Source organism: Mustela nigripes, chromosome 2 (genome assembly GCF_022355385.1).
Source record: "Mustela nigripes isolate SB6536 chromosome 2, MUSNIG.SB6536, whole genome shotgun sequence".
Taxonomy (NCBI): domain Eukaryota; kingdom Metazoa; phylum Chordata; class Mammalia; order Carnivora; family Mustelidae; genus Mustela; species Mustela nigripes.
In genome coordinates this window covers 21,110,484-21,124,860 of record NC_081558.1, presented here as the reverse complement: position 1 = coordinate 21,124,860, position 14,377 = coordinate 21,110,484, and the positions used below count along the sequence as shown (strand labels likewise).

The 14,377-nt window shown below is 50.4% G+C and overlaps 1 protein-coding gene across 3 annotated transcripts in view; it reads left to right on the top strand.

Annotated features, from left to right (window-relative positions):
• Nucleotides 1-14,377, top strand: part of POC1A (POC1 centriolar protein A) — a 67,745-nt gene that overhangs the window by 37,427 nt on the left and 15,941 nt on the right. The window contains exon 10 of one of the 3 annotated variants that reach the window (XM_059389863.1): nt 10,209-10,352. The exons of 1 other annotated variant lie outside the window; for it this stretch is intronic. In XM_059389863.1, coding sequence (XP_059245846.1) covers nt 10,209-10,352 — 144 coding nt within the window. The remainder of the gene's footprint in view (nt 1-10,208; nt 10,353-14,377) is intronic. One more of the 3 variants, XM_059389865.1, reaches the window with a different exon arrangement.

The following is a 14,377-nucleotide window of genomic DNA, read 5'->3' as shown; positions in this document are numbered from 1 at the left end:
GTGCTCAGCCCTGCTTTGGAGACACAGTGACACGCTTTGGTGTTTTTAGTGGGCCATGGCCAGCCAGACGGCTGCTCGGTTCTGTACAAGTTGGGTCCCCGTGAGATAGCCCAGATTTGGGGCACAAGTCACCTTCCTCTCCCCTTTCTGGCCCAGAGTCTGGCCCGTGGACTAGTTCAGGGTACTTTTGTCTGTGACAGAGTTTGTTTCCAGAACAGGCCGAGCAGGGGGCAAGGTCCAGTGTTAGAGATTAAAAGAAAAGGAGAAATTTCCACCTTGAGCAGGTGTTAATAATTGACCACCCCACTTACCAGAGCGGCCACTGGGTCACATTAGCTCACAGCATCTTCATGGTAAATCTCCGGCCACTCCTGGCTGCTGGCCAGGTATGTACAGACCTTGCTTGCTGCTGACTGTCAAGCTACATAGGGACCTCTGAGCAGCTGGGGCCTGACATTCCACAGACAGGGTGGCCACTGCCTCAGAAACGCTGCCTCAGAAACCTCTGCTGACGACCAGGGAAACTGAGGCTTTGGGAATTGAACTGCACTGAAACGTGAGCTGGTTTTTTGTATCTGGGAACTGTAATCCCCAGACCAGTGATGGGCCTCATGGGCCTCACCTGGAGTCTTCAGCCTGGGCGTTTGCCTTTTGGTAATGTCCAGTGGAGAGTTAGTGATCTTCACCTTGATAACGAGTGGCCGTGATGGGTAGTATCAAGTACAGTGTTACGTGATCGGCAGGTTGGGCTTCTAGGGCTACTTCAGTTAAAACAACATCTTTTTTTTTTTAAGATTTTTATTTATTTATTTGACAGCACAAGAAGGCAGAGAGGCAGGCGGGATGGGGGAGGGGGCGGGAAGCAAACACACTGAGCCACCCAGGTGCCCATCTTTTTTTTTTTTTTTTTTAAGTCAGGCTTAAACATACAAATCGTAGCATTCACCATTTTATTTGTTCTTTTTTTTCTTTTTAAGAAAGCTTTACGCCCAACATGGGGCTTGAACTCATGACCTTGAGATCAAGCATTGTATGCTCTACAGACTGAACCAGCCATGCACTTTAGCTTTTGCCATTTTAAAAAATGAACTGCTGGGGCACCTGGGTGGCTCAGCTGATTAAACATGCGACTCTTGGTTATTTTAACTCAGATGATCTCAGGGTCATAGATCGAGCCCCAATACATCAGGGTCTGTGTTCAGCACAGAATCTGCTTGGGGTTCCTTCCCCCCTCCTTCTCCTTCCCGCTCTGTTCCTTCCCCCGTTTGCATGCTCTCTCTCTAAAATAAATAAATAAAATCTTTAAAAAGTGAATTGCTCTCTGAGTTTGGGCAGACATGTACAGTTAATCACCACCATGATCAAGGTACAGAATATTCCCATCATCCCTAAAATTCCTTTTTGCCTCTTTCTATCAATCTACTCCTTCTACCTCCACCCATAGGCAACCACTAATCTGCTTTCTGTCACTACAGATCAGTCAGTGTGTGTGTGTTTCAGAATTTGATACAAATGGAATCATGTAATTATATATTCTCTCTGGTTTTTTTCAATTTGTCTAATTATTTTGAGATTTGCCCATATTGTTACATGAGTCAATAGTTCATTCCTTTTTTAATTTTTTTTAAGATTTTATTTATTTATTTGACAGAGATCACAGGTAAGCAGTGAGGCAGGCAGGGGCGGGGGGAGGGGGAAGCAGGCTCCCCCCTGAGCAGAGAGCCCGATGCGGGGCTTGATCCCAGGACCCTGGGATCACGACCTGAGCCGAAGGCAGAGACTTTAACCCACTGAGCCACTTAGGTGCCCCAGTTCATTTCTTTTTATTGCTGAGTAGTACTCCATCGAATGTTTATCTGCCTGTTGGTGCACATCTGGGTTATTTTCAATTTTTGGCTATTGCAAGTAAAGCTGCTGTTAGTTTTGTTTTTGTTTTGTTTTTTTTTTTGCTGTTAACTTTGTTGTTGTTTTTTTTTTTAAGATTTTATTTATTTATTTGACAGAGATCAAGTAGGCAGAGAGGCAGACAGAGAGAAAGGAGGACACAGGCTCCCTGCAGAGCAGAGAGCCTGATGTGAGGCTCGATCCCAGGACCCTGGGATCATGACCTGAGCCGAAGGCAGAGGCTTTTAACCCGCTGAGCCACCCAGGTGCCCCAGCTGTTAACCTTTATATACTTACCTTTATATGGACATGTATTTCCCTTTCTCTCGGGTACATATCTAGCTGTGGAATGGCTGGAACATAACAAGTGTATGTTTAGCCTTTCAAGTAACTGTCAGACTCTTTTCTGAAGTGGTTGTACCATTTTACATTCTCCCCAGTAGTGTCTGAATTTGAATTTCTCTACTTCCTCGCCACCACTTGGTATGGTCAGGTGTTTTAACTTTAGACCATTCTACTGGGTGTATACTGGTATCTTACTGTGATTTTTTTTTTTCTAAAGATTTTATTTATTAGAGAGAGAGCGGGGGAAGCAACAGTGGAAGAGGGAGAAACAGACTCCTCACTGAGCAGGGAGCTCGACATGGGCCTTGATCCTAGGACCCTAGGATCATGACCTGTGCTGAAGGCCGACGCCCAACTGACTGAGCCACCTGCGAGTCTGTGATTTTTAACTTGCATTTTCCTAACTGCTAATGATGGAGAGCATCTTTTATGTGTGCATTTGCCATCTTTATATGTTCTTTGGTGAAGTGTCTGTTCAAGTCTTTGGGGGTTTTTTCTTTTCTTTTTTTAAAAGATTTTATTTATTTATTTGACAGAGAGAGAGTGATCATAAGTAGGCAGAGAGGCAGGCAGAGAGAGAGGGAGAAGCAGAGCAGAGCCCGATGTAGGGCTGGATCTCAGGACCCTAGATCATGACCTGAGCTGAATGCAGAGGCTTAACCCACTGAGCCACCCAAGTGCCCCTGTTTTTTCTTTTAATTAGGTTGTCTTCTCATTGAGTTTTGAAAGTTCTTTTATATTCTAGATACAAGTCCTTACTGGATATGTAACTTGCAAATAATTTCTTCCTGTCCATAGTTGGTGTTTTCATTTTCTTAACAGTGTCTTTCAAAGAGCAGTTTTGAATTTTGATGTTCATTTTATCAGCGGTTTCTTTTATGGGTCATGCTTCTGGTGCCATACCTAAGAAATTTTTGCCTAATCCAAGACCATAATGATTTTCACCTATGTTTAGAAGAAAAGCTTATACAAATATTATAGTTCTAGGATTGACATTTAAATCTGTGATCCATTTTGAATTAGTTATTTTTTATATGTGGTATGAAATATGTACCAAAGTTCATTCTTTTACATATGGACGTCCAATTGTTCCAGCAACTGTCTTTACTAAGTTGTTTGCAGGCCTTCATTAAAAATTAATTGCCCAGCTCTCTGTAGGTATATTTCTGGATGGCGTTGATCTATGTGTCTGTCTTTTTACCAGTACCACACTCTCTTCAATTACTGTAACTTTAAACTAAGTCTTGAAATCAGGTAATGTTTCTATGCTTCTATAGCTGATTTCAGAGAGAGCTGTCATCTCAAAAACACTGGGCCTTCAGTATGCAAACATGATATATCTCTTCATTGGTATTGGTCTTCTTTGATACTACTCATCAGTGTACTGTAGTTTTTAGCATAAAAACATGTAGTTTTTAGCATACAGATTTTGCATATATGTTGTTAGATTTATGTTTAAGCATTTTGTAGTGGGTTGAACAGTGGCCCCCTCAAAAATATGTCTGTCCTGACCCCCACAACCTGCAAACATGATCTTATTTGGGAAGGAGGTCTTTGCCAATGAAATTAAATCTCGAGATGAGGTTTTATCCTGGATTGTTGGGTTGGCCCTAAATCCAATGACAAGTCTCCTTACAAGAGCTACACAGAAGAAAAGGCCATGTGAAGATGGAGGTAGAGACTGGAGTAATACAGTCATAAGCCAGGGAATCCTGGAGCCACCAGAAGCCAGAAGAGGCAAGAAACAATTCTTTCTCAGTGCTTCCTCAGCGCAGGGGCCCTACTGATACCTTAATTTTGGACTTGCAGCCTCCAGAACACGGAGAGAATAAATTTCTATTGTTTTAAGTCACCAAGCATGACCGTTTGTTAGAACAACTGTAGGCAGGAATAACACATTTCATGATTTTTTCATGCTATAGGAAAGATAGTAACCAAGGATTTTTGAAAATTAATGAAAGGGATCAAACAACAGACCCAAAAAGCTCAGAAAAAGGACAAAAGGCTAAACAAAAAACCTAAACCAAACCCTGTATAAATTACATTCAAGCTTCTACAAACCAAAGATTAAGAGAAAATCTTGAAGGTAGACAGAAAAGTGACATTGTATACAGGATCAAAGGTTAGAACCATAGAAGAATACTTCTATGAAACTACACAATCCAGAAGTCATTGGAGTAACATCTTTAAAGTATTTAAAAAAAAAAAGTGTCAACCCAGAATTCTGTACTTAGCAAAAATATCTCTTAAAAATGAAAGAGAAATAAAGACTTTTTTTCTAACAAAAGCTGAGAAAATTTGCTACCAGCAAACTTGCTCTGTAAGAAATATCTCTTTTCTCTTTTCCTTCTGGGATTCCTGTCACACGTGTCAGACAGTTTGGTCTTGTCTCACATTTATGGATACTCTGTTCTGGGGTTTTTTCCTCCCCCCTTACTGTGTCAGTTTGAGGAACTTATCAGTGTTGAAGGACATGGATTCATTTTCCTCAGCTGGGCTGAGCCTACCAATTAGCCCGTCAAAGCCATTCTTCCTCTCTGTTACGGGGTTTCTGATTTCTAGCATTTTCATGGACTCTTTCTTAGACTTTCTACCTCTCTGGTGGAATTCCCCATCTGTCCATGTGTGTTATCCACACTTTCCAATACAACCTTTAACATAGTAGTCAGAGTTATTTTAAATTTCATGTCTGATAGTACCAGCATCAAAGTCATCTGATTCTGCTGATAACTTTTTTTTCCCCAAGATTTTATTTATTTGAAAGAGAGCGAGAGAGAGCGAGCTTGCACATGTGATCACATTTGATGTTGAGGAGAGGCAGAGGGAGAAGCAGGCTCGCTGCTGAGTGCAGAGCCTAGATATGGGGCTCAATCCGGGACTCCAGGATCGAGACCTGAGCCAAAGGCAGATGCTTAACAGACTGAGGCAGCCAGGCGTTCCTGCTGATGCTATCGGACAGTGGGGTTTTTTCCCTTGCCTTTTTGTGTGTGTCATAATTTTTGATTAAATGCCCATACATCATGTTTAGGATAATAGAGACAGAAGTAGATAGCCTTATCGGGAGTTGAGCTGAGTTTAGTGTTACTCCTTACCCATATCTACATCTTGATGTTGAACCAGTGAGACCATAGTCAGTCCAGATGGGTTGATTTCTTGTCACAAAGAAGACCTGCCAGCTGTTTTGTTTTTTAATAAATGTATGGGTTGGTGACCGTGTGTTCAAGTGGCTGAGATCAGTCGGATATTTCTGCAGTTTCTACTGTGCACGATGCTGAGCTCCTGGTAGCCTATGACAGGCTGGCGGCCGTAGAAACTGAGGCAAGCAGAAGATGAACCTGCTGTGAGAGCTCAGGATCCCATACCAGGGACCATACTAGGGGACCGTACCAGGGGGTACATGCAGACCCCAAGTGAGAGTTCCACAAAGTGAAAGGGATTTGTCTTTTCTGAGTCTTCACCTTTTTTTCTTCGGACGTTAGGAGGTCTGTATATGGCAAAAATGAAAGCTATCCGCTCGGTGCCGCTGTGTAGATACATAGTATGTGCTGATGTCATCGTTACTGAGCCGGCAGGGCTCCCGGGACCCTTTGATGTTGAGCGGGGCAGAGTCCTTATAGCCTTTCCCCCTCACGTGCTGCCCCGGCTGTTCCGTCACTGTCATTACTCACAGCCGGTACGTGCGTCCCTTCTCATCTCCTTATCTCTGCTTATCGCTTGCTCGCCCAGCGCTGGGAAACACTGCATCTCCAGGGAGCTGGCTTGCAGGTGAGGGGCTGCAGCGCTGTGCAGGGTGGAGCTCTCCGAAGTGGTGGGTGCATGTGGAGGGCCTACTCCATGTTCAGCTCTGAGCCGGGCAGGCGGGTGGGGGAGTAACTCAGACAGTGTTTGACGCCGGACCTGTGTGGCAGGCATGTGGAGGCAAAACCACAGGCCGTGTCACCTGTCAGAGGCTGCCTGATGTCAGGGAATGGCCTCTCACGTGGGTCCTGGTCCCAGCTTTCTCCTTTCCTGGGTGACTTTGAGCAAGATCTCTAACCTCCCCGAGCCTGCTGCCTGCCCCCACACCCACCGAAAAATAAGCTTAATGATGCCTGCTGTGAAGAAAGGGTCACTGTAAGGATTAAATGTGTGTAAATGCTGGCACGTGGTAGGTAACAAGGGGACAACAGCTCTTGCTATCTTTATGTTCTGGCCCTGTGGCGTGTGCAGTGCTGTCATATCCACCAGTAAGAGGATGGACAGAAAGCAGAAAAGGGCTGCGTCCTGGGGGAGGAAAGACAAGGACCAGATGGCACAGCCAGAGGAATAGCCTGGGGCAGGCAGGACCCTGGGCTTGTGGGGGAAGCTTGAGGCTGGGGCCCTCCCAATGGTCATTTGCTCTCGGAGCTTCCATCTCCTTTGTTGTCACCTGGTCACAGCCTGTGAGAGGTCAGAGTGGGCAGGGGAGCATGGCGGTTCCCACAACCGTGTCCTCCAAAGGCCTCCTCCCTGGCTCGGCACGTGGCTGCTGTCCTCAGTGCACCTTTGGAGCTGGCTCTCTTTGGGCTCAGAAGAAGGGTTCCTGTTGTGAGTCAGCGGTGGTCCCCCCAACTCGCTGTCGTCACTGTGCTCCCAGGGACTCAGCTCGGGGCTGTCAGTTTCTGGGCCGTTTTTCAGAAACACTCAGAATTTCCATTCTATCCTTCCCAGGCAGCAGGCAGCACCCGTCTGGCCACTCCTGGAGGATGCTGGCTGTCGGGACAGAGGGCTGCCTGGCTCCCACCCTCACTTTCATGGCCTTTCCTGAGGGAGCCACAGGGACTCACTGTCCAAACGAAGAGTGTGTGTGTCTGGAAGGGTGGCGGGGGTGGAGTGGGGGGGAATCTTTCGGGGCAGGGGCGCAGGGCTGGAGCTACTTCTCAAGAAGGGCCTGCAAGTGATTTCAGAGAAGTGCCTTTCACAGCCCAGCCCTTTGCAGGATAGGCCCAGTCATCACTCCCATCATGCAGATGAGGAAGGAGAGGCCTAGGGAAGTTAAGCTTCTTGCCCAGGGCCACCTTGCTTATCAGTCCTGGAGCTCAAATGTCGGCCAGGGCCTATCTGAATCCCTGCTCTTCCCCAGTGCACTGTGCAGGGTCCCCTGACATTGCTGCCTGGGCCTGGGGCTGCTGTGGTGAGGTGAGGGCTATTCAAGGCTTCTGGAACATTTCCTTTTGGGGTGGACTCCTGCATAGGCATTGGGATCTGAAACTGTGTGCCGCTACCTGTCAATGACCAACATTGTGGTTGAACCCGCCCTCATAGTTCTTAATATAATTACAAGACACCCTTCAGCAGTAACCATCAGGAACCTTTGGAAGAAATGAAGGGACCGGGGCACCTGGGTTGCTCAGTGGGTTAAGCCTCTGCCTTCAGCTCAGGTCATGATCTCAGGGTCCTGGAATCAAGCCCCACATTGGGCTCCTTGCTCAGCAAGGAGTCTGCTTCCTCCTCTCTCTCTGTCTGCTCTCTGCCTACTTGTGATCTCTCTGTCAAATAAATAAATAAAATCTTAAAAAAAAAAAAATAATGAAGGGACCTAGAAGTAACACAGCACACGTGAGGCCACACAGCAAGGGTGAGGGGAGAGGAGAGAGAGCAAGCACCTGAGGTTGCACTTTTATTGGGGTTGAGGGTAGAGGCCTGGGGGTTTTCAGGGCTCCCTCGTTATTGGTGAATTTTAAACATAAGAGTGGGAATTTTAAGAAAAAAAACCACATGGCCATATGGTCAGTTCCCTAAATCTGCCAAGATCTCGGAAACCAAGGAACCTCTGTGGTGGGGGGTGTCCCAGCTCTTCGTCTGGTCATGGGCGGGCAGCATGTTTATTCAAGATAGCCCTCGTCAAGTGGATGCCTCTCTGAAGTGGTTGCCTGGGCAGTCAAGAAGTCAAGCACTTGCATTACAAACCAGAAGGAAAACCCCACACCTGTCAGGGCCTACGCTAGCCAATCGCACTGGTTTCTGGAGGCCCAGGGCCCCAGTCCTGGTGGGCACACATAGCACACAGCAGGCACGCCCACAATGGGCTCGCGTGCTTGGCACTGCTCCTGTTTTAGAGAACACCCCTCGAGCTCTGTGTCTGACCTTCATGTTCTCTTTAACCTCCAGAGCCTGTGTTTCTCCAGGTTCCAATGGGCATGCATGGGAGAGTTTGCTATCTTTGAGACTAGAACACTTTCCAACTACAGCAAAATAGGCAGTAGGGCCCAGGAGCCAAACTGCCCTCCTTGGCTGATTGGGAATCCTCCCCTGTGATCTTTCTCTTCTAGGACTCTGATGCCCACCCCGGTGACCCTGGCCAGAGCAGAGTCTTCCTAGGGCTGGGCTACTATGGGTCCATCCCGGAGATGGGCAGACTCAGAGATGCAAGCCAGCTGCTGGTGGCACATGTGCAGGCAGCCTCGGGGAGCCCCAGTCACAGCCAGTAAATTCTCCTGGCCGGGTAGAGTAGCCATAGCTCTGTGGCACATGGGTAGCTGGCATGCTTTGAGCCCAGAGATATCCTAGATTCAGAAGGGACAGGGCTGATGAGCATAGGCAGGAAACAGGGAGAGGCACACAGACTCGTGGATGGGCAGCAGGCCCTATGGACAGGCCGGCATTGATTCAGCCCACTCGTGTGTCCTGGCACTGGAGATGGAGTGGCTGGAGGAACCGGGCAGGGCTGGGGCAGGCACAGGCATTCGGGAGCACAGAGGCGCTGCTGATCAGGCGTTCCAGGTTGCAAAGCGAGTAGAGGCTAGGGTGCTGGGGTCAGGGGGAAGGAAGGCTGGATGAGGGCCTTCCAGTAGGGGAGGACCTTGGGATCTGGGCAAGGGGGTGCAGAGGCAGGAGGGGAGTTGTGCAAGGAGGTAGCCTGGAGTGGGGTGCCTTGTCAAGGTGCTCAAATTTTCTCCCAAAGGCAGTAGAGAGCCCTGGAGGACTGGCAAAGCCATGGGGTGATGTGGTAACATTTAGAAATTTGTTGAGGTCATGGTTTAAAACCCTGAGCCCCATGTGTGGCTGCCTTTTATGGGTTACTGGGGCTTTGGGGCCAGCCAAGAGTGTCAGTCTCACTAAGCACATCATTCCCGCAGGGAGCAAGTCCACAGAGGAAGGTTCTAAGACCAAAACTGGGGCATCTGCCATCTGTGTCCTCGGGAACGGTGTGGCTCTGGGAGTTCCACCCTGCTGAACATGCGCACAGCTGTTCATGGGTTAAGAGAAGTGCTAATACGTACACAGAGTGGTGCCTGAATCTGGGGAGACCCAAGTTGGACTGGGATGGGTCCCCTTAGGAATCACCTGCGCTCTGTGATTGTGAGTGTGTATTTGGTGGGGGAGTGGTGCAGAGGTTAGGCTTCTGCATTTGGGGACTGAAGCCTCTCAGGCAGGAACACTGATCCCTCACTTCTCCGGAAGGCTCTCTACAGCAACTCGGGGTACCTGTCCCACCAGGCACAGGATTCCCACCAGCCATCTGGATGCTCACACACAATTCCTGTTTTCCCAGGGGTTCTGCACTAGGGCGGGGTCGAAACATCCCCCCAGTTCTAGGCCAAGCCCACACTGGGGGTGGGGAATGGGCCTGGGCCTTGCCAGGAAGAGGAGTGACATCAGAGCCAGCCTGGGCTTCAGGGTCTCCAGACTCTGAGGGGGCCTACTACGGGCACGGGCTGCATGAGGAACCACCGGAAGGCACTCTGCGGCCCACCTGCCCCTCCCCCCTGGCTCCTCCAGCCCTCACTGCCATGTGCTCGGATGGCACTCCTCACTCACAAAGGAAGTCCTGGAAGCGGGTGCATGGCCCGGATGTGGGAGTACCGCCACACTGCATTTCTCACCAGTATTTAGAACTCATGTTTTCCAGATTGTGGGTAGTTTTCCACTTTATCCTTTGGAGGGGCTGTTCCTCTTTCCGTGTTTCTTTAAGTCCTGAATGAGGACTGAAGGACTCCCTTTCTTTTCATTGTCCTTAGCCAGAAGTGGATTTCCCCATCCCTCCAGGCAGAGGGAGGAGTCAGGAGTCGGTGCAGAGCCAGCCCCAGGAGCCCACCAGCATGCCCCAGACGCTGACCAGCACACTGGAGCACATCGTGGGCCAGCTGGACGTCCTCACTCAGGTAGGCCAGGACATGCGTTCACCCCACTTGGCCTGGCATTTGGGCCGTTTGAAGTTGCGCAGCAGGTGCTATATTTAAAAAAAAAAAAAAATCATCATAATGGATCTACTTTCCAGTCCAAATTAATAAAGTTGCATTGCCTGCCTTGAGGTCCTGGCTCTCAGAGCCATCCGAGCTCCGGCCAAGCCACTGGACCCCCAAAATCCCCAGTACTAGTCCTGCCAGGGTGTGCCCTCCCAGGGCCAGCCTGGCCCACAGCAGAGCTTTGAAAGAAACACTGTCCATTCATCCCGCTCATCGCGGGGTGGGCACCCTCCAGGGGTGTGCCAGGGAGCTGTGAGCAGTGAGTCAGGCATCTGGGAGCCCAGGCTCTGGCTTTGAGCTGGCACTGCTCTTATCCTCCAAGCAGCCTTGGCGAAATCCCTTTGGCTGGTGCACTCCCCAAGCCCTGGTGCACTCCTCTATGATGTGCGGTGTTCATGGACTCCAGGTCCTGTTCATGGTCAGGATTAAAGAAGATGAATCTGTGGGAAGCATTTGGCTTACACCTGGCTCAAGGCAGCTGTTCAGTAAACATAAGCGGTGGTGCTGACCAGCGTCATCAGCAAGGTAGACATGGACCCAGGCCTCTGGAGCATAGATACATCTGGCAGTTGCTAATATAGAATTGGAGTACAACAGCTTCCCTAAGAACAGAGTGCCCTGGCAAGAGGTGGCTGCTGGCACCGCAGGCACGAGAGTGGCCTTGGTAGGGGGAAGCAGCCTGCCTGCAGGACTGGAGGGGGCCACAGGCACATCCAAGCAACAAGCAAAGCCCAGCGTGACTGGCATGGGGTATAGGTGGGGGTGGTGGTGCCAAGGCAGGATTTAAAGGTCGTCAGGCCCTTTCCCCACCTCAGCTGTGGGTGCAGACTGCCTTCTCTTGTGCCAACTCCTGGGTAGACCAAGGGTGTGGGAAGAAGACAAGGGAGCCCTGAGTCCCTGGTAGAAATAGAGCTGAAGTGGCGTACCATCCTTTCCCTCCCTCTGGATCCCTGGCCAAGTGAGAAAAGCTCTCTATCATGTCATGTGGCCCACGGCGTGTCGTGGCATCCCAGCTGGTACTGCACACCTTGGGCCCAGGGAAGGAAGGAGCTTTGAAGGGAAAGGTCTGGTGTCAGTGGCTGGGGCTGGGGGGCGTCGGGGGTGGGGAAGACAGGCACATCAGACAGACATTTCTGGAAGCCTGTTAACCCTTGAGAAGGCCTGTGCTGAGAGAGGTATGAGCAACATGCACATCCCCCATCTCACACGCATCAGAAACCGCCAAGCCCGCCTCATGTTCTTCACAGCCTTGTCAAGTGTGAGAGATCAGGGGAGGTGGAATCAATTAGAACTTTATAGGATAAAATTGGAAATTAAGTCTGAGAAGATGGTTAAAAATAGCTTCATTGGATCGCTTCATTGGAGTATAGCACTAGAAGCATTTCCCGTCACTGTTTCAGGGGTGCACGCGGGAGGTTTTGTTACGTGTTAGCAGTTTGGAGTGTGATAGTAACTTTGTGAGAAACCTCCATCACCGAGAATAATGAAGGCTTTCAGGTGGCCTGGGCCTCTGGCCCCAGGTCTGGATGGCTGTGCGGCACCCTCGTCCTACCTCACACCATCCAGCCCCTTTGCAGATCCAAACAGCACTCCACCCCCGACCAGATGCCAGGCCCGTCAGCCAGGCACCTGCTCTGCCAAACAGTGTGCATTCCTGAATGTTCCTGATGGACTTGACATCCTGAAGAAGATTCTTGGTTTCCACAGTTGAAGCCCCCAGTCGAGGCCGCAGCCTAGTTTCCAAGTGGTAGGAGGTGCATTTGTGCTCTCTGGTGTGCTGTCCTTGAGTTTGGCTGCTGGTTGTTTTCCAGACGTACCTCCTCTCTTCCATTTGGGGCTCTGGCTGAGGTATCCAAGCTACAGCCAGAGCTGTCTCTTGTGGGATTGGGTGTTCCTTTCTCTTGGGACCAGTGTGGCTGTGGGCAGCCCCACCTCTGAAGTCCAGAGCCCAGAGCCAGGTGATCCTGCTGAGATACCCATGTGGGTCACTCAGCCGGGCTCTGAGCCTCCTTTGCCTATGGGTATTGGTCTCACACAGGACCCCGTCAGTGAGCACTGCTCGCCATCTTGACGTACCTCTGTACTCTGGAGGGGCAGGGGTTTCTCAGCTACCCCCACAAGGACTCCTACCTCAGAGTCATCTGAATCATGCTATTCCCCTCTGTCCCAACCCCCTCACTGCCCCTTCCCTCCCCGACAAGGAAGTCTACTTCAAAGAGGGTTCTGAGAGGGAAGTTGCCTTCTGGGTCCTTCCATCCTCCGTCCCCCAGAACATCCTCCAAGGAAGAAGTGTGGGGGCTGCAGTGGCTGAAATGTTTACTGAGTGAGTCACAGAGCCTTCCGCCCCTGGGTGACATGAGCAGGACACCCCGTTGCGGAAGCCCTCAGTCCTCAGAGCCTGCCTTTCTGCTCAACAGGCTGGGGTGGCCCAGTGACTGATTCCTCCTCTCTGGATGTTCACGGCCCATTTGTGCCAGTCTGAAGGCCCAGGACCAATCTCAGTCCTCCTCAGTGGCCCCCAGAGGTCAGGCGGCTGAGTGCGCCCATGGAGAACAGTGGCTCAGCTTGCTTGGGTGTACGTTCTGGTGACCTTGGGCCAGGTGCTTAACCTCTGTGCCTCAGTTTCCAAATCTGGAACACATTGCTGATAAGAGTAGCCACTTCACAGGTCTGTCGTGAGGATTAGATGTGTTAGCTCGTGTGAGGCTCTGCGAACAGTCCCCAGCAGTGCCATGTGCTGCCCTCGTCATTAGGGTCTGGTGGGGGTGGCCGGGGGATCACAGCAACACCAGAAACACTTCCCCCAGTTCCCCCCTATCTCCCTGCCTGGAGGAGCCGTGCCTCAGACCCTCGCAGAGGGGGCAGCGAGTTCCCTTCGTTGCTTGAGCTCTCTCTGCATCTGGGGCCAGCAAGCGTTCAAAAGGCTCGTCATTGCCTGGGAAGCAAACTCTCCTTGGGCCATGTACAGCATCCAAAATCCAGCCCTTTGACTCTCCAGTTGAGGATGGACCATTTTATTTTTTTAGGAATGCCTTTTCTCTAAAGTGTTCTTCAAAACGGGTACACATTGTTCTTCAAAAGTGTACCCGTTCGGGGCGATAACTTTGGAATGGTTGCAAGGTTCACAGGCCTTTGTCCATTTCCCGCGTGAGTGTTCTCTTTGACCCGGCCTGGCAGTCCTCCCTATGGTGTTGTATTAGATGGGAAGTCCACAGAGGGTAGGGATCATGTATGCTTTGTCATCTGCCTCCTCCCGCTGTTTATCTGAGCCCTGCAACTTTCCACAGGCACTCTTACCTGACCCTCTTGTCATCCTCCCGCCTGGTGCCCAGCAGCTAGCACCATGCCAGTCGTGGATAGGGTGTGGGTAATGGCTTGCTGGGCCTGGACCAGCCCCTGGGGCCACTCAGCCGGGGACTTCTCCAGGATCCTGGGTGATCCTGAGCTCAAGCCACTGTAGGCTGGGGTTCCCCAGCTTCCCCTGCTGGAGAGTTTTGGTGTAGTCAGGGTTGGCTTCCTCGAGGAGTCCACCTGCAAGCCGAATGTTAACCTGAAAGTTAAGGCCAGACATTGTTGCTCTGGGATCACAGAGCCTGGTAGTTCTGAGGTCCCAGGCTAGAGAGTACACCCCCTTGCCCTGACCCTTCTTTGTGTGGAAGACACCCCTCCTTACCCCTCTGAGGTTGCGGTTTGGGGCTTCACGGATTCCTCCACTGTGCTCCTTGGGACCCCATCCCAGCTGGATTTTGTGTTCTGAACAGCTGGGGTCTGTCTAGCCTTACACTCCCCTGCCAGCTGTGGGAAGCAGAGTGACCACCGGCCCATCAGCTTGGACACACCTGCCCTCCCGGATCTGAGGACCAACCCCATCATTCATCAGGTGACATTGTTCCCCAGAGCCTTATAAAGTTGGAACAGTCGAGCCAGCTCATGTTTCCGAG